Source organism: Carlito syrichta, unplaced genomic scaffold (assembly GCF_000164805.1).
Source record: "Carlito syrichta isolate Samal-C Ts95f unplaced genomic scaffold, Tarsius_syrichta-2.0.1 Scaffold256349, whole genome shotgun sequence".
NCBI classification, from domain to species: Eukaryota; Metazoa; Chordata; class Mammalia; order Primates; family Tarsiidae; genus Carlito; species Carlito syrichta.
Genome location: NW_007200445.1, coordinates 74,569 through 94,392, shown reverse-complemented (window position 1 = coordinate 94,392; position 19,824 = coordinate 74,569). Strand labels below are relative to the sequence as shown.

General features: G+C 36.7%; 1 protein-coding gene across 1 annotated transcript in view; it reads left to right on the top strand.

Moving 5' to 3' along the window:
- Positions 1 to 3,433: 3,433 nt before the first annotated feature.
- LOC103253893 (oligophrenin-1-like) overlaps positions 3,434 to 19,824 on the top strand; it is a gene marked incomplete at both ends in the record, with an annotated part of 79,197 nt that continues 62,806 nt past the window's right edge. Inside the window, 2 exons of the mRNA XM_008052097.2 lie at positions 3,434 to 3,506; positions 17,843 to 17,938. Coding sequence (XP_008050288.2) covers positions 3,434 to 3,506; positions 17,843 to 17,938 — 169 coding nt within the window. The remainder of the gene's footprint in view (positions 3,507 to 17,842; positions 17,939 to 19,824) is intronic.

Below are 19,824 nucleotides of genomic sequence, written 5' to 3'. Positions count from 1 at the left end.
TGGATTGAATGGTAGATCTACTTTTAATTCTTTGTGAAATATCCATCCTGATTTCCTTAGATATTGTACTAATTTATACTCCACCAACCGTGTATAAGCATTCCTTTTTCACAGCAGCCCTTCAGCATTTATTGTTTTTTGACTTTTCTAAAAAGAATAGCTATTGTGATTGGTGTAAGGTGGCATGTCATTGTAGTTTTAATTTACATTTCCCGGCTGGGCTCGGTGGCTCAGCCTGTAATCCTGGCGCTTTGGGAGGCCGAGGTAAGTGGATTACGTTAGCCCGTGGGTTCGAGACTCTCCCTGGTCACTTGACGAGAACTCATCTCTACAATAAATAAAAATTAGCCGGGCATGGTAGCGCACACCTGGAGTTCCAGCTACTTGGAAGGCTGAGGCGGAAGGATACCCGGAGCCTAGCAGGTCGAGGCTGCGGTGGCCTGGAATGTGCCACTGTCCTCCAGTCGGGGGCGACAGAGTGAGACTTCAACTCCAACTCCAAAAAAAAAAGTTACATTTCCTTGATGATGAGTGATGTCGAGCATTTTTTCATAGGTTTGTTGTATATTTATATACATTCTTTTGAGAGATGTCTGTTCATGTAATTTGCTCACTTCTTAATGGGTTCATTTGCTTTTTTCTCGCTGATTTGTTTGAGTCCTTTGTAGATTCCGGATATTCATCCTTTGTCAGATGCGTAGTTTGAGAATATATTCTCCCATTTTGTAGGTTGCCTATTTGCTCTGCCGATAATTATTATTATTGTTATTTTGCCATGCAGAAGCTTTTTAGTTTAATTAAATCCCAGCTGGTGTTTAATTTTTTTTTTAGTTTCATTAAATCTTAACTGGTTTAATAATGCTGAAGCTTTTGAGGACCCTTATGAAATATGACTAAGAACTATCCATCTGGGAGCCGAAGGATGCAGAATTTATCCGTGAGGTCCCTCGCTTCCTATATGTGGTTTCTGGGAGTTTACATCCTCCATACTTCCAAGTTGTATATTTGTGCATGTCAGTGCTTCCCACACCTTAGCATCTAGAAGTCATGGGGTTGGAAGTGAGAAGTAAAGGATGTGGGTTTAGGGAAAATTTGGTCTTTTAGCCTGGTCAAAGTCTTCTTTTAACTTGTCAGTACAACAAAAGCAGGATGAGAGGCCATGAAGATTTCAGGGTTGTAAAAGTCGAATCCAGTATACTCAGTAATTTATTCTATAGTCAATTCATATTTTGGCATGACTCTAATTTTTACGTCCTATCAAATGATTTTGTCTCTTAGAGCCAGAAATCAGAATTACTGATGCCTCAAATTTATGTTTGGGCTCAAATTTATGTTTGTAGTAAAGGTAACTTCTCACTTACCTTTACTACGAAGACACCAGTCTTTCCTGGTTTTCCACCTGTCTGTTGCCCTCCTTCCTCAGGCTCTTTCATAAGCTTCTCTTCTGTATAAACCCACATGGTATTCCTGAGACCTGTCCTCTGTCTTCTCACTGAACGTCTCTGGATGACCAGCCTCATTCCCACACCTTCAACTACTGTCTTTACACTATTTTTCAAGTATTATCTTTACACTTGCCATGCACAGCATTTATTGTTTTTTGAATTTTCTAAAAAAAATAGTCGTTTTGATTGGTGTAAGATGGTATGTCATTGTAGTTTTGGTTTGCCTTTCCCTGTTGATGAGTGATGTTTAACATTTTCCCCATATGTTTGTTGTCCATTTGTATATCTTCTTTTGAGAGATATCTGTTCGTGTAATTTGCCCACTTCTTAATGGGGTCATTTGCTTTTTTCTTGCTGATCTGTGTACTATGATTTCATAGTCTATGATTCTCCCAGCCCTGATCCCTTTCCTGATCTCGTGACCTTTACATCTGACATGCTAGACATCACCTGAATATTCCACTGTACCTCAGATTTAACAATTTCCAAACCTGTTCCTCCTTCTGTATTCTCTGTTGGGGTTAATAGCTAGATCATCCATCTAGTTGCTAGAAGTTATCCTTAACTTCTCCTTCTCTCTTCTCTTTATTCCACACTATCAGTCACTGTCGTCTTGATTTTGCCTAAACATCTCTCCTTGTTATTGCAATAGCAAAGGAGTAAATGTATTTGAATGTATACCATAATGTTATTGCAGCAGAAATCTGAGAGCTGTCAGCAATTTTCTACTCTGTGTGTGTTTGTGTTTTCTCAGTCTTCTGCATAAAAGCTTTTGATATCTTGTTATTTAGATGATAATATCTAAATTCCTTAGTATTTTATGCAGTGTGTCTTAAAATCTGTCTCCATTTTAGCTTTCTAGCCTCATCCTCTACTATAGTCACCTGGTTTTAGCTATATCAACCCTGCAATTTCCTAACTACACAGTGCTCGTGTGTGTATGTGTGTGTGTGTGTGTGTGTGTGTGCTGTTTTTTGTAATTTGCTCTTCTCTAAACTGGGGAGCTCATCTTCAGTCCTTCAGAGCTCAGCTTATATGTTGACACTGAGTGAGGATTTCTGTGAAATCCCTCCCCTACTCCCAGAGTTTTTCATTCATTCTACTGAGCTCTTCTGTCACTTAGACCTTCCGTGTCTTATATATCACACTGGATTGCAAGAACTTGTTTATGTATGCGTTCCCTTCTATACCCTGATACCTCTTATGACAAACTGGATCTTATTTATTCTGCTTCCCTCAAACCTAATGCGGTATCTGACACACAGTGTGCCTTCAATGAATTTGTTCATTATTCAATGGGTGTTTGATGAGTGCCTACTCTCAGCAAGACGTTATTTTAGGCACTGGAGATAGAGGTTCTACCTGTCATTGGGAATATAGTCTAGTGAGGTTGGTAAATTGATGTTGATTGATAGAGGCCTACCAATTCTTCTTTAGTTGAAATAAGCCTCTCAGTTTAAGGAAATGATAGTATTTGTTGTCAGTAATAAAATTCAAATTTTGAAGCAAAAATTGTACTTGTGAAAACCATGTATCCACCAGTGTGTACTTTATAGCTTTCCAATATTTAGACTTCTTTGATGTGATCTGTGGTAATATTAAACAATATCATTTTTTATGATGTATGATAAAATGTTATCAACATGCAGAAGATTTGCATAACATAGTGAAGCAATGTTTTCCAAGTGATCAATGCATGATGTTATGAAGTCACACATAGATAAAAGATTCATTCATGGGTAAAGATCTAGTCAAAGTATAAGATAGGCCAGTCAATTTTACTGATTGAAAGTATGAAAAGTTCATTGATAATGGTTTCTGATTCTACGATTACAACTAAACTTTAAGAAATTACCACTTTTCGAGTTTTGTGTGATAGTAAAGAAGATTAGTACAATGATCTGAAAAGCTAAGATCCATCCCTTTTTTTTTTTTTTTGAGTTGGAGTCTCACTCTGCTATGCAAACTGGAGTGCAGTGGCCGCTCCCGGCCACCGCAGCCTCGACCTGCCGGGCTCTGGCAATCCTTCCACCTCAGCCTCCCGAGTAGCTGGAACTACAGGCATGCGCTACCAAGCCCGGCTAATTTTTTGATTTATTGTAGAGATGAGGTCTCGCCAAGTTGTCCTGGCGGGTCTCGAACCCGCGGGCTCAGGCAATCCACTCACCTCAACCTCCTAAAGTGCAGGATTACAGGCTGAGCCACCGAGCCCGGCCTTGATCCATCTTTTGATGAGTACAATCTGTGTGAGTCCAAAACTTTTTACATTATCCAACCAAAACAGCATGTCACAACAGATTAAATGCAGAAGCAGCTATAAAAATCCAGATGTTTTCTATTAAGTGAAACATTAAAGAGATTTGCAAAAATTTGAAATAATGCCAATTCTCAATATTTTTTGTTTTAGAAAATATAGTTGTTTCTCATAAAATATGCTATTTACGTTAACATGTAATCACTTTATTATTGGTGTTTGAAATAACTTCATAAATAGATATGTAAAGCAAGTCTCAATTTTAATGTCTAATTCTGTAAAACAGGGAGGGTTGGGCATGGGGGTCATGCCGTTTTTGGTAAAAAATGCTGAACACTCAACAAGGAGTGGGCAGGTATGTTGTCATGGTAGGAGAATCAGTCAACTGTTTGTCACAACTTGGAATATTTCTCCTGCAAATTGTGACACAACCTTCTCAAAACCTCCACGTAAAAACTTTGGTTGACCATTTGATATGAAAAACAAATTTTAAGTGTAGTACAAGGTGCCTGCCCTCCCCCAAAAGATAGTTTGGGTTTTCTGGGTCACCCCTCAAACCACAGGAATTTCAGAGGAAAGGAGGACAGAGAAAGGGGGAAAAAAGAATACATGAAAATTTACTTGGTAAAAACTTGGCTGCATTTAGTGAAAAATATTAATCTGCTCCTTTCAGCAAATTCTATAAACCTGAAAGAAGATAAACTTAAGTATATATGCACATAGAATCATCACAGTCCATTGGCAAACGATAAAAACAGAAAGAATCTGGGAAAAATGATCATTCACTATGTACAAGTTATTCGTTAATAAGACTAAAAGCTGACCTTTTATCAGAAATCAAAAAGACACAAGACACTTAGGCAACATACTGAAAGTGTTGGGGGAAAAATAACTATCAACTAGTCTATATCTTACAAAATTGACCTTGAAAAATAAAGAAAAATTAAAATAGCCTCAGATAAACCAAAACCAGACAATTAATTGCTAGCGCAAATCTGTCCTACAAGAAATACTAAAGCAAATATTACAGGCTAAAATGAGAGGACACTAAACAGTAATTCACACAAAGAAATAAATAGCACTAGCAAAGAATATACATAAGTATGATAAAAGGCACATGTGCATTTTGTTTGTCACCCTGTTCTTCTCATATGATTGAAAAGAAAACTATATAGGCCAATAATTATAAAATTGTTTTGGTGAAGTTATAATATACAGAGGGTACGAAAATGCATAAACATTTTAAGAAAGGAAAAGAACTGTATCAAAACTGTAATACTCAATATATACACTGATAACAAGCCACATTTGGTAGATGGTTTCACTGGTCATTCTAATGTCCTGCCTGTCACATGGTGACAGTAGTATTCATTTGATTAACTCCATTGTGTTTTTTTTGAGTTGGAGTCTCACTCTGTTCCCCAGACTCCGGAATGCAGTGGCACATTCCTGGCCACCACAGCCTCGACCTGCTGGGCTCCAGCAATCCTTCCCCCTCAACCTTCCAAATAGCCAGAACTATAGGCATGTGCTACCACGCCTGGCTAATTTTTTTTGATTTATTGTAGAGATGTGGTCTTGCCAAGTTGCCCGGGCTGGTCTTGAACCCGTGGGCTCAGACAAGCCGCTCACCTCAGCCTCCCAAAATGTTGGGATTACAGGCTGAGCCACTGAGCCCGGCCAACTCCGTCTTTTGAGTGAATGTGTTTACCTTTTTTTGGCACCCCTGGTATGAAGTGTCATTCATATGACAATATTGATACAAGCAAAAAAGGAGAAACAGACCTATTTTTGGAACAAAATTTTTATATAGTACAAGAATTTATTTCACATTAATCTAGACTACATTGTGTCAAGTTAAGATACTAATTGTAATATCCAGGGCAACCACTAAGAAAATAATTGAAAAGCACATAGAAAAATAAACAAGTAAACTAAAATAGTATGCTAGAAAACCTTTATTTTACATAAAAGAAAGCAATAGGGAATGAACAGAAGAAGATACAAGTATCACAGTGCTTACCATGAAAACTTATAGCTTCAAATGCCTATTTTTAGGGAAAAAAGATCTCAAATCAATAATGAAACTTTCTATTGGAATAAACCAGAAAATGAGAATAAACACAAAAGTAAGCAGGGGGTACTGCTAGAGCAAAAATTAACAAAAAGGAAATAGGAAAATGGTAGGGGGAAAAATCAGTGAAACCATACATTGGTTCTTTGAAAAGACCAACAAAGTGAACAAGCCTTTAGCGACACAGGCCAAAAAGAAAAGAGAAGAGACTCAAATTACTAAAACCTGGAATGAAAAATGAGACATGACTACAGACTTAACAGAAATTAAATGGATATGAGAGAATTTTATGAACAGTTGTACACCAATTAACTAGATTATCTAGATAAAATGAATATATTCCTAGAAACATATAAACTACTTAAACTAACTTAAGAATAAATAGAAAGATTCCAAATCCAAGATGGTGACCAGGGAGTGGCTGAACAAACACTTTCTCCCAAAGCAGAGCAAGGAAGAAAATTCCAGCCAATGGTAACTCCAAGCAGCTTGAGCAGGTTTAGACAGCAGAGAACTCTTGGAAAGAATTGGTAATAAGGAAGAGAGAGAGTGGGTGGCCAGATTTGAATCCTGGTGCCCTATCCCCATCAGGCACCCGGCTCCCATAGGATTTACAGTCCTGCCTTGTACATGAAAGGGAGTGAGAGCCCTTGACATGATCTGGCACAGTTTCCTTCTCCCCAGCCATGCACATGTCTTTAGTCTCATACAGGGGTAGGTTTGTCAGGGCACAGAAGCATGCTACCAGAGCACATCTCCAGCTGGGAACCCACCCAAGCTCAAAATGGCTACTGCCAATCAACCCTTCTGATGTGCTCCTCACTGACAGTGTTAAAGCTGACCAAGAAAGTTCGCTGGCAAGCTGCATTCAGTCACTACCATCAGTGTCTGCCAGCCACTCCCCAGACCAGGAAGGAATGCCTGCAAGCCTCACCCAATGGAAGGGCAGGTCCCACCATGGTAAACACTGCTGCTTCTGAACAAGGACTTTGGCAGGGGAGGGAGAGTTGTGAAAGGCACCAGACAGCCTGGTTTCCCAGCAGGAGCACCTCTTGCTGCTGCACTGGTCACGGGTCCATCCCACTTCCTGATCTCAACTAAGAGCTTTCAACTGGAGGTCGGAAATCATTCTGGTTAGCCTGGTGGCAGGATAACTTTGCAGTAGAAAGTCACTTTGGGTTCTGAGGAATACCTAGCAAGAGTGGCAGAACTGGAGTAACTGTCCTCATCTCTCTCTCCCTGTAATAACTATTTTGAATGGCAGAAAGGGACCTAGGGCAGCTAGACCATAACTATCTATAACACAACAAAATTAAAAAATAATAAAAAGAAAAAGGTTGGTCCTCAAAGATGAGTAAAAAACAGCAAAAAAACAACAGCAATTCCCAAAGCCTTAGGCGTCACCTACAAAAGCACCTCCCATACCCAAATGTAAGAGATTCAGAGAACCCCTACAAGGTATTTCATGAGAAGAACATCCCCAAGACACATCAAATACATTTTCACAAGGTAAACATAACAGAAAAATTCCTAAAGGCAGCTGCAGAGAAGAGACAGACCACCTATTGGGGAAGACCCATGATAATTTCAGCAGACTTCTCAGCAGAAATCCTACAAACCAGAAGAGACTGGAATTCCATCTTTAATGTTCCTAAAGATAAGTAATTCCAGCCAGGAATTTCCTACCCTTCCAAGCTAAGCTTTAGCAATGAAGGTGAATTAAAATTCTTCCCAGATATCCAATTTCTAAGAGAATATGCCACCTCCAGATCAGTCCTTCAGGAGATGCTTAAGAAATTTCTTTGCACAGAAACGAAAGAATGGTTCCACCCATTGCAAAAGCACAAGCAAGCAGAGTTAACAAAGCATATAAATTAACTAAAAAAACCTACCTAAAACGAAGCAAAGCAACCTCTTACAAGCATTATGGCAGGGATAAGCCCTCACATATCAATAACTAACTTGAAGGTGAATGTACTAAATGCACCACTAAAAAGGCATAGAGTAGCAAACTGGAAGAAGAAATATGATCTAACATTCTGCTGCCTCCAGTAAACTCATCTTACTGCAGTTAACACCCACAGGAAAAAGTACAGGACTGGAGAAAGATCTTACAGGCAAATGGAAAACAAAAAAAGAGCAGGGGTGGGGCTATTCTTGCATTGGACAAAACAGACTTCAAACCAATAAAAGGTAAAAAGTACACAGAAGGGGACACTATGCAATGATAAAAGGATTAATTCACCAGCAAGAAATATCCATCTTAAATATATATGGACCCAATACAGGAACACCCAGAATTATAAAACTATTGCTACACGAACAAGGAGAGTACATACACACTGATGCAATCATAGTTGGAGACTTTAATACCCAACTAGCATTCCTAAACAAATTATTGACACAAAAAAAACCAACAAAGAGATCGAGAAACTTAACCAATTGTACCTAATAGTCATCTACAAAACACTCCACCCAACAATCATGGAGTAACCATTCTACTCATCAGCACATGGAACATACTCCAAAATTGATCACATTCTTGGACATAAATCAAGCATGAAGAAATTTCCAAAAGTTGAAAGAATATACCAAGCATCCTCTCAGATCACAATGATATAAAAGTAACTAGCATCACCAACAAGAACGCCCCAAAACACACAAAGACATGGAAACAAAACAACATTTGGCTGAATGACTTTGGGGTCAACAGAGAAATAAAGACAGAAATAAAAAGATTCCTGGAAACGAAAACAAAGAAACAATGTATCAAAATTTCTGGGATACCATAAAATCAGTGTTGAGTGGAGAGTTCATAGCATTACACACACATAGCAAGAAAATATAGGAATCGTGTGTAAAGAACCTATTGTTAATTTCAAGGGAGCTGAAAAGGTAAAAGGAAGTAAATCCCAATTTCAGTAAAAAATTACAGATTACTAAGATAAAGTCACAACCGCAGGAAACAGAAGACCAAACTACCATAGAAAGGATCAACAAGACAAAAAGCTGGTTCCTTGAAAGAATAAATAAGATTGAATGATCCCTGGCCAGATTGACTTAAGAAAAAAAAAAAAGAAAGTCTGAATAAACACAATTTGAAATGAAACAGACAATGTGACAACAACTCATCCTGAAGAAATTCAAAAGATTATCAGATGGCTGTCATCAATAACTCAAAAAGCAACAGATGCTGGAGAGGATGCAGGGAAAAGGAACACTGTTACATTGTTGGTACTTAAATCACTCTGTGAAAAAGATACCTGCACACACATGTTTATTGAAGCATTATTCACAATAACAAAAACATGGAACCTAATGGTGCTGCTCAGAGAAAGGACTGAAAAAAATGTGGTACATATACGCGGAATATTATGCAGCCATAAAGAAGGACAAAATTATGAACTTCACAGCATCTTGGATGGACTCAGAGGTTATAATACTGAGTGATCTGTCACAGAAACAAAGAGCTGAGTATCCCATGTTTTCACTCAAAAGTGGACCTTGAACAATTAACCTAATGCTATAAGAAAAGGATTGTTAGTAGTGGGAAATAGCAGAGGTTGGGGAGGCAGGGCAGGATTGGCAGTAGTGGGATTCTGTGGGGGGCAGGTGTGGAGCATACCTCATCAACAAGGGTGCCTGCATAATGAACATTTATATACTTAACCCTGAATTGTACCCCACATCTTTAAAATTAAAACAAAAAGGTTATCAGAGATTACTACAAATATCTGTATACAAATAAACTGGAAAATCTAAAGGAAATGGAGGAATTTCTGGCACCACCCAACCTCTCAAGATAGAAACAGGAAGAAATTGAAACACTGAACAGATTAATAACAATCCGGAAAAACCACTTAGTTATTTAAAGAAAAAGTCTTCAAAGGGAAACGTTTTGCTGAAGTGGAAGAGGTGAAACAAAAACCCGCAGAAGCACTAAAAGGCATCAAAATTGATGAGTTCAAAAGCTGTTTTGAGCAGTGGAAAATGCATCTCAATAGGTCTTATCACATACATGGAGAGTACTTTGAAGGTGTCCAAATTTTAAACATTTAAGAATAGATATGCAATTTTTAATAAATATATTCTGGGTCATTGTTGGATTCCCTTTCTTGTAGGTGTAGTGTTCTGCTTGAAGCTGTGTTGATTGTTGTTTGTTGTTCTTTTCCCCCTGTTCTATAAACTGGGTAATCCAAGTTTACCTCTTTTTAAGGTCACTGATTCATTCTTCTGCTACTTAATTAATTCTTGAGCCCCTGGAGTGAATTTTTAATGTCAGCTTTGCTATTTTTTTGACTGTAGAAATTATAGTTGGTTTACACAAAATTCCATCATTTAATTAATATTTTCTATTTGGTGAAACATTTTTCTGAGCCTTTAGTTGTCTAGACATGGTTTCTTCAAGGACAGATTTTATTGATTACAGCTTTTTCCTTGACTATGGGCCATTGTGTCTTTGTGTATCTCACATTTTTTTGTTGAAATGTGAATGTGTAAAGTAATATAATGTGGCATCTCTAGAAATTAGATCCTTTCATCAGGGTGTATTGTCAGTATTTGATAGTAGTGTTTGGTTGTTTATTGTGTTTTTGGACTAATTCTATAAAGCCTGTAATCTTTGTTGTACAAGCCACTGAAGTCTCTGGTTGGTTTTTTAGTGATCAGCTAATTGTTCAATAGTGATTTCATTAAATACTTTGAATCAGTAAGCTTCCAGCCTTTGCTGAAAGACATTGTGTGTTTATTGGGATATACTTTTAGCACTAGTTAGGTGTTTTAAAGTTCTGCCTTATCTTTCTCCTCTTGCTTGTGCAGAGCTTCAAGATCAGCCAAAGGTGAGAGATTAGGAACTTGTCATGTCCTTCATGTGCATAGAGACATCCCTTTGCATGACCATTTGTTCCTAGATTTTCATTAATATGTTGCAACTTTTCAAAGCCACTTCTCCCCATTTCATTTTCCAATTTTTCATTCTCCAAGTTTTTTTTTTTTAATTTTTTTGCGAAATGTTTTGGTCAGCTTCTTGTTAACACCAGCTTGCATGTTGCCTCACGCCACCATAGTCTCAGACAATTTCAGATAATTATTTTTGACAAATACCTCAATGGCAGTGTTAAGTCAGAAAAAGCGATGACAAGCCATGAGAATCGAGCTTTAAGGACACATCAAAGCGAATAAAGAGGATAATTCTCTGGGAGTGGGGTCTTGTGAAACTTCAACCACATTCTGCCCCTCCAGTGGCTATTTAACTTGATATTCACAGCTATTGTAGTTCGGAGTCTGTTGATTTTCAGTGTTACTGCAGAGGTGGGGAAATAGTGTTTTGATTAGGATAACTTAATATTCCAGAAAGGTCACCATTCTTACAGAGATTGTCTATTTTTCTTAAATAAGCAGTACTCAGATTGTTAAGCCCTTACTTTATTTAGAGAATATTTGTAATATATAAATCTGGCAAAATGCTTCCTTCCAGAATATGCAAAAAAATCTCAACTCGATTACAAAATGTGCAAGAAATTTGAGAACTTTATGAAAAAAAGATATTGCAAATGTTCAATAAACATGTAATAAGATATTAAGTACTATTAGTCATCTGGAAAACACAAACTAGCACTATAGTGAGGTACTGCAAACCACCCGGTAGAATGACTAAAATGAAAATAATAAATAACCAGGAGTTGACAAGTATGTGGATCAACTGGAACTTTCATACATTGTTTTTTTGTTTTTGAGTTGGAGTCTCACTCTGTCGCCCAGACTGGAGTGCAGTGGCCGTTCCAGACCACCGCAGACTCGCCTGCTGGGCTCCGGCGATCCTTCCACCTCAGCCTTCCAAGTAGCCGAAATTACAGGCACGCGCTACCACACTCGGCTGATTTTTTGATTTTTATTATAGAGATGACGTCTCGCTGCCCAGGCAGGTCTCGAACCCGCGGGCTCAGGCAATCCACTCACCTCAGCCTCCCAAAGGCGCGGGATTACAGGCTGAGCCACCAAGCCCGGCTTATACATTGTTAATAGGAATGCAAAATGGTACAATCACTTTGGAAAACACTTTGACCTTTCATTTTACATTTTAAAAAAAGTATTTATTTATTTTTAGATTAACACATAATAATTGTACATATTTATTCCTAGGCAAAAGAATATTTATTCATCGTCTTAGTTTAACAAATTACTATTAAACATCCACCAGTGATATTTCTAAACTTGTATGCAATATATAATGATCAAACCAGGGAAATTATCATAGCCATCGCCTCAGACATTTATCATTTCTTAGTACTGGGTACATTCCAAATCCTCTTCTGGTTACTTGAAAATATACAATAAATTATTGTTAATTATAGTTACCCTATAGTGCTATAGAATATTGGAATCTTTTCCTTGTATCTAGCCATAATTTTGCATACATTAATCAGTACCTGTTAACCCCTTCCATCTACCCTTCTAAGCCTCTAGTAACCACTATTCTGCTCTCTACTTCTGTGAGTTCAACTTTTGTATCTCCCACAGATGAGTAAGAAAATGTGGTATTTATCTTTCTATGCTTGGCTTATTTCATTTAACATTATGTCCTCCAGATTCCACTGTGTACATATACCACATTTTCTTTATCCATTCGTCTATTGACAGACTCTTAGATTTATTTAATATGTATGCTGTTGTGAATAGTGCTGAAATAAGATGGGGATGCAGATATCACTTTGACATACTGATTTCCTTTATTTTGGCTATATACCCAGTATTGGGATTGCTAGATTATATGGTAGTTCTATTTTTAGTTTTTTGAGGAACCTTCATACCATTATTCATAATGACTGCACTAATTTACATTCCTACTAAAATGTGTGAATTTCATTTTCTCCACATTCTTGCCAGCATTTATTTTTGTCGTTTTCATAATAGCCATTCTAACTTGGGTGAGATGATATCTCATTGTGGTTTTAATTTGCATTTTTATGATGATTAGTGATATTGAGTATTTTTAACATACTTGTTTGCCATTTATATGTCTTCTTTTGAGAAATGTCTTTTCAGATTGTTCATGTTTTAATCAGATTATCATTATTTTTGCTGTTGATTTGTTTGACTTTCTTGCATATTAATCTCATGTTGGATGAATAGTTGGCTAATATTTTCTGCCATTCTGTTGGTTGTCTCTTTACTTTGTTGATTATTTCCTTTGCTATGCAGAAGGTTTTTAGCTTGATACATTTGTTTAGTTTTGCTTTTGTTATCTGTGCTTTTGAGGTCTTTGTCATAAAATCTTTGCCCAGACCAACATTCTAAAGTGTTTTCTTCATGTTTTCTTGCTGTAGTTTTATATTTGAGTATTACATATGTCTTTAATCCATTTTATTTTTGTACATGGTGAGATAGGGATCTAGTTTCATTCTTCCTCATATAGACTTAGTTTTCCCAGAACCATTCATTGAAGAGACTGTATTTTCCCCAAGATACGTTCTTGGTATCTTCGTTGAAAATGAAATGGTTGCTAATAAATGGATTTATTTTGGGCTTTCTGTTTTGCTCACTTGGTCTATGTGCCTGCTTCTATGCCCGTACCATGCTGTTTTGGTTAGTATAGTTTTATAGTATATTTTTACGTCAGTGTGATGTCTTCAGCTTTGTTCTTTTACTCAGCATTTCTTTGGGTGCTTGGGGTCTTTTGTGGTTCCATATGAATTGTTGGGACTTTTTTCTATTTATGTGAAGAATATCATTGATATTTTAATAGGGATTACGTTGAATATGTAAATTGTTGGGTAGTTTGATTATCTTATTCATTAATATGAAATGTCTTCAAATTTTGTGTATGTGTGTGTCCTGTTCACTTTTTCATCAGTGTTTTATAGTTTTCCTGGCATAGATCTTTCACTTTCTTGGTTAAATTTATTCCTAAGTATTTGATTTTTTGTAGCTATGATCAATATGATTGCTTTACTGATTCATTTTTCAGCTCGTTCATTATTGCTACTGATTTTAGTATGTTGATTTTGTGTCCTGTAAGGTTACCAAGTTTGTGTGTCTGTTTTAACAGTGTTTGGGTTGAGGTTTTCTGAGTATGAGGCCATGTTGTCTGTGAATAAGGCTAATTTTGTCAGTTTGTGTGCCCTTTAGTTTTTTTCTTTTGTCTAATTGCTCTGGCCAAGACTTCCAGTAGTATAGTGAATAAAAAGGGGTGAAACTGGACGTCCTTGTCTTGTTCCAGATCTTAGAAGAAAGGTCTTCATTTTTCCTTATTTGGCATGATGTTAGCTATATGGTTGTCATATATGGTCTTAATTATTTTCAGGTTTATTTCTTTTATACCCAGTTGTATTAGGGGTTTTTTATTATAAAAGAATGTTGAATGCGATCTCAGCATTTATTAAAATAATCATATGGTTTTTGTTCTTGGTTCTGTTAATATGACATATAATGTTTATTGATTTTGCATATGTCAAACGATCCTTGTACCCTTGCAATGAATCCCAGTTGATCATGGTTAATGGTCTCTTTAATGTGTGGTTGAATTTGGTTTGCTAGCATTTTTGTTTATCATTTTTGCATCTATGTTCATTAGGAACATTGGCCTGTAGGTGTATTGTTGCTGTTGTTGTATCCTTACTTGGTTTTGATATCAGTGTAATGCTCACCTTGTAGAGTAAGTTCGGAACTATTTTGTCTTCTTCAGTTTTTTTGAAGTGTTTTAGTACAATTGATATTAGTTCTTGTTTAAATGTTTGGTATTTAGCAGTGAATGGAGTAGCTTGTGTAGGGAAAGACGTATTTTTGTAGGTGTGTGAGTTCTACAGAGTCAATTTGGTAGGATGCTTTGGGTTTGGTTCTAGGTGTGTGGAACAGTGTAGTCTCCATATCATTTCTTCAGCTGTAATCAAAACCAGTGATATCTGCAAATGCCTATGTGGCCTACACTCTGGGTGTTTGTGGAGGCAGTGCTTCAACTATTTGGATGTGGACTGCTAGGCAGACTGGTTCTCAAGCTCTGGGTGTGGGGTAGGGTGTGCATGCTGAGCACAGTCCCAGCAGTGGTTGAGGATGTGGGGTTGCAGTCAACAGTGGTTGCTTGGCAGGTTGGCCCATGGTCCCTGAAGGGTGTATGTGGCATGTGGATCTTTTCTTATGGAGTTAAATGTATACTTAACAATTTACTATATAATCTATACATTGGAGGAATGAAAACATATTTTGCAGAAAGGATTATGCATAAATTTTTCTTGCAGTTTCATTCACAATAGTGAAAAACTAGAAAAAAGTTCATGAATAAACAATGGGATATATTTGCACAATGAAATATCTCTTCGCAAAAAAAGAACAAATTACTGATACACTTGACAACATGAGTGAATTTTGAAAACATTGTGCAGCCCCTAATGAGTCAGACACAAAAGAGTATATTATACGATTCCATTTTTAGTGAAACTTTGGAAAAGTATTGTGATGAGAAGATAGGTGTCAATACCACATTAATTAATTAATAATGCTTGTATTCTGCCTCATTCCCTGAATGTTTAAAGTGCCTAAAAAGCACCACTCAACTACGTTCTAGAATGAATAAGTGAAAGGTGAAGTAAAAACATTATAGAAGTCACATAAGGTGATGGAGAGAGAACCTCAAAGATAGCCTGGAAAATAATGAGATAGTGGCATGATGAACAGGAGTGGGGAGATACTGAGGAGGTTAAAATGATGATTTCACATGGTTTGCAGTGATGGTATTTTAGAATGATAAGCAATGATATGTGTCACACATGACAAATATTTCTAGGTTATTTGTGGGTTATTTGGAGTCTGATTGTCACTCATTTCATTGATCTAAAATATGAGTCTTTTTGTAACTTTCCTCAGTACAGAAGACAGATATATTCTTTTCAATTAAGAGTTGTGAATTTATGCTTGTTCATATTTTTTAATGTGATTTGTCTGCATTGTTTCTCTTTTTTTTTGTTTGTAAGGTAATGATAGAAATTCTTATTTTGGGATAGTTGTGAGCAGTAAATGAAAATGCCTGTGCAAATTTTTCATAAAATTTCAAGCCCTGTGTAGATGTAAGGGAATGTTTAGAAGGTCTGAAGTCTGGAGTAAAGAAGAGGCTGGTGTTAGATAATGAAAAGGGGAATGAAGGCAACTCCTTTCTTATTTCATGGCTTTATTTTCAAATACTACAAATGTTGACAATTGTAGTATTTGTTGTGTCTGAAATGTTCAGATAATTCTAGAAGAGGAGTGATGAATAACTGTTCCTTCCTTGACCCTTGACTCAAGTAACACTTAGGAAATAGTGGTATGTTTGGAAGAGCAGTGTAAGAAATGTTTTTATTTAATTTTCCTGAGAGTAACAGAGAGCAGATGAGGAATTCTGGGCCTGACTTTTTTTTACTGTTAGCCAAGGAGACCAGTGAAAAGCTATTGTTTTCCAGATATGGAGCCAGTTTTGTGTTCTCTTTGCTGATGCACTATGGAAGGATTTGAAGGATGTGCATGCTGTTCTCACATTTATGCGGTTCAGGTTTGTAGTGGAAAATGTAATTCTAGATTTTTGAAATTGTAAGAAGCCATGGTAACCTGGACTGTAGTCCTCAAACTGTGTAAAAATGTTGTTATTATTACTTTCAGTGATTAGTTCAAAGAGTTAAGACTCAAAATTCTGAAAATAAGTATTTCTGAAAGTGGAGCAGACAAAATGGGAAAGAAAAATTCTTGGCATGTTTTAGCCAAATGCTATAATATGCTTTACTGTGCTTTTGCTGAACTGTGATAGCTTTTCATAGCAAGGAATAGATGCTGTTGCTTGCCTGGTATCCATTTACCTTAGCCCGAGAGCAAATACTTAATGTCATTAAGTACATACCTCTGATAGATTGAAAGATGGAGGATGAGGAGAATGATGAAACTAGGGAGAAAAAGAAGACATAGGAAAAGGCAAACAAAAATAACCACCAAGCTTTAGATTTCCTAGAAGATGGTCTAATGGGTTAGCTTAGTTGGTGAGAACACTGCTCCTAAAGTTTAAAGAGCAAATGGATGCCCTAGGGCTTGTATAAAAATGCAATTTCTGATTTATTAGTTCTAAACTGGGGCTTGTTGATGGGCATTTTCTTCAAAATTCCAGGTGATGGTGATGATGATAATGATGATGATGATGATGATTTTCTGAGAACCACTGTTGGAGTGTAGCAAGTGTAAAGAATTTGGTTGGACCTCTTGTTGAAGCACATATTAAAAAAATCTCAATAAAGATAATTTTTCAAAAGTGTAGCCAAATGTGATTTAATTTTATATGATCATTAAACTTTTATATACTAAACTTCAAAATCATTGACCAAAAATAATAGCATTTATCTGGTCATTTCACCCTATTTTTTTTTTCTTTCATTTATTGCTTCTTAGGTTAGGTCTCTTGAGAAATACTTTGTGAGCAAGTTAAATTTCTTCCTTTGCTACATAGTATACTAACCCAGGTTGCCATCTGGTTAACATGTGGTTCCTATGTTGTCATGGATAGGGCCCTGGAGAAGCAGACAGACCACCTGGCTTGTAATTCCAGCTTTGCCAGGTAACTCTGGGACCTTGAGCTCTACATCTGTAAAATGGAGCTAATTCTTTCTTTATAGAATGATTGTGAATATTTGTTTTGTGAGAGGTGATAAAGCATCTAGTGTTTTACTCATTATGAGAGCTTAGTAAATGCAAAAGCAGACCCCCTTAAGAGTACTACTAAGTAGTTTTAGGTTTTCCAGACTTTGGGTTGAACAGGTCAGAAAGGAGAGGTGTTGAGAATAAAAACATGGATATAACTTTGAAGGACTTCACTAAGCCGTCCCCTTTCCCTTTTTTAACTTGTGATTTTAATCTCTCAAACTTTCTTTTGCTGAAGGTCTGATTTTTCAACTTAAGTGCAAGTTTAACTTTTTAACTTAAATTTTTTAACTTAAATGCAAGTTGCTACCTGCTCAGAGCACTTACCCTTGTTTTTCTTTTATCTGCTCTAACAGAGATGAGGAAATAGGTCAAAGGATAGCAGTGTTGACTTTTTCTCCTGTTCCCTTTCCTTTGCAGATTACTCCTCTGCTGTTCAGAAATTTTCCCAGACGCTGCAGTCATTTCAGTTTGATTTTATTGGAGACACTCTGACTGATGATGAGATTAACATCGGTAAGTCTTCAGCTTTGTGTGGCCATGTGACTCTTAGGCAAGCCTGAGATCATACAGCCTTTTTTGGTTTGTGGATTCTGAACACCTGGATACCTTTATCCCCTGTGGTCCACTGCCAAACCCCTGAGAGGCTGCTTAGGACAAACAAGGAACCATTCCCTGCCAGTCCCATTTTCCTATCACACAAGAGCAATCCGAAGGTATCCCTTAAACTTCCATGGAGGCTTTTGACTCGGTCAGTATGCAAGGAAACTTTTCTTTAAAGCATCTGGTACATGAAAATAGATATTTTCATAGAGGATAAATTAGAGTGATTTTTTGGGGGTTTATTTTCCAAAATAACTTGGAATAAAATTCTTCTAAGGAACAAATTTTCCTCGAAACTTTAAAATTACCATTTATATATGTACAACTTTTCAGGCAATAGGAGGTTTGGCATCTCCCTTGGGAACTGAATTTAACAATTTGCTCTATTATCTATACAATCTTGAAGAAGATATTACTCCTCTCTGAGTCTGTCTTGTCCTGTGTAAAATGGGGTTAATATATCTTGTTCTCAAGGATATTAAAAGAGATTGAGCAGTGGAGGTAAAAAGAACTTGGTGTTTGTATTAGTTGCTATGAAGTTAATGCAGGGACTGACAAACTATGATACTTGGGCCAATTCCAGACCCACACCTGTTTTTGTAAATAACGTTTTATTGGAACATAGTTACACTTATTCATTTAAGTATTCTCTGTGGGTGTTTTGTGGTACAACAGCAGTATTGAGTAGTAGTGAACAAGACTGGATGGTCCCCAAAACTTAAAATATTTACCTTCTGGCTATTTCAGAAAATATTTGCTGATTCCTGAGTTGAAGTATTGGTATAAAGGATTTGCTAGATGATAATATTGAACCACAGAACTATTGTAACTGATGTTCTGTTACTGGAACAAGTTAGGAACACAGTTATAAGCCCCAGAACTAAAATACAAAAATGTAATTTTATTAATAAATGCCTATTGTGATAAATTTGAATAATGTATAAAAGTTTAAGATATTTTTGCAAAGAAGTAGCATTTTGGACATACTGGTGTATTATCTTTATCTTTACATGTATCTTTTTCTTTCTATGTAGTTTTATACATAATTCTTTTTTTATTATTACATTTTATCATAAGCATGCTTCCCGTGTCATTTACAATTCTTTGTAAGTTTTTTTGGGGGTGGGAAGAGCATCGTTTTGTTCACTGCTCTTTTCCCAGCACATAAAGGAGTGACTGGCTTATAGTAGATGCTCAATACATTTGTGCTAATTGAATGAATAATGGATGCATTGATATTTCATTATTATAGGTGCTATACTCCATTTAATATTTAATTTTTCTTGGAACTCTAGCTTATTTCCCATCTTTCACTATTATAAATAGTACTGCAATGAATATTTTTGTGAGATTCAGATTGGTGACTGTTTTGGTTAAATGTGGCTGTGTAACTAATGAGGGAGATATTTGTATTATTTACTTATTCATGCCATTTCATTCTACTTCTGTAAATCTATCCTGGTCCAAGGCATAACTTATTTAAAAGTTAACATTATTGGGCTCTGGAATCAAGTAGCCCAAGTTTGAGCTCTGCCTATGCAATTTACTTTCTCTGTAACCTTGGCAAGAGACTTTATCTCTCTAAGTGTTAATTTTTGTCATCATATAAAATGTGGATGAGATAATCAATGCTATGTGTGAAGAGTGTCTAAATAAATGTTAACTGTTTCAACATTATTGTTAATTTAAGATTTGAAGCCGGGCTTGGTAGCTCAGCCTGTAATCCCGCGCCTTTGGGAGACTGAGGTGAGTGGATTGCCTGAGCCCGCAGGTTTGAGACCCGCCTGGGCAGCGAGACC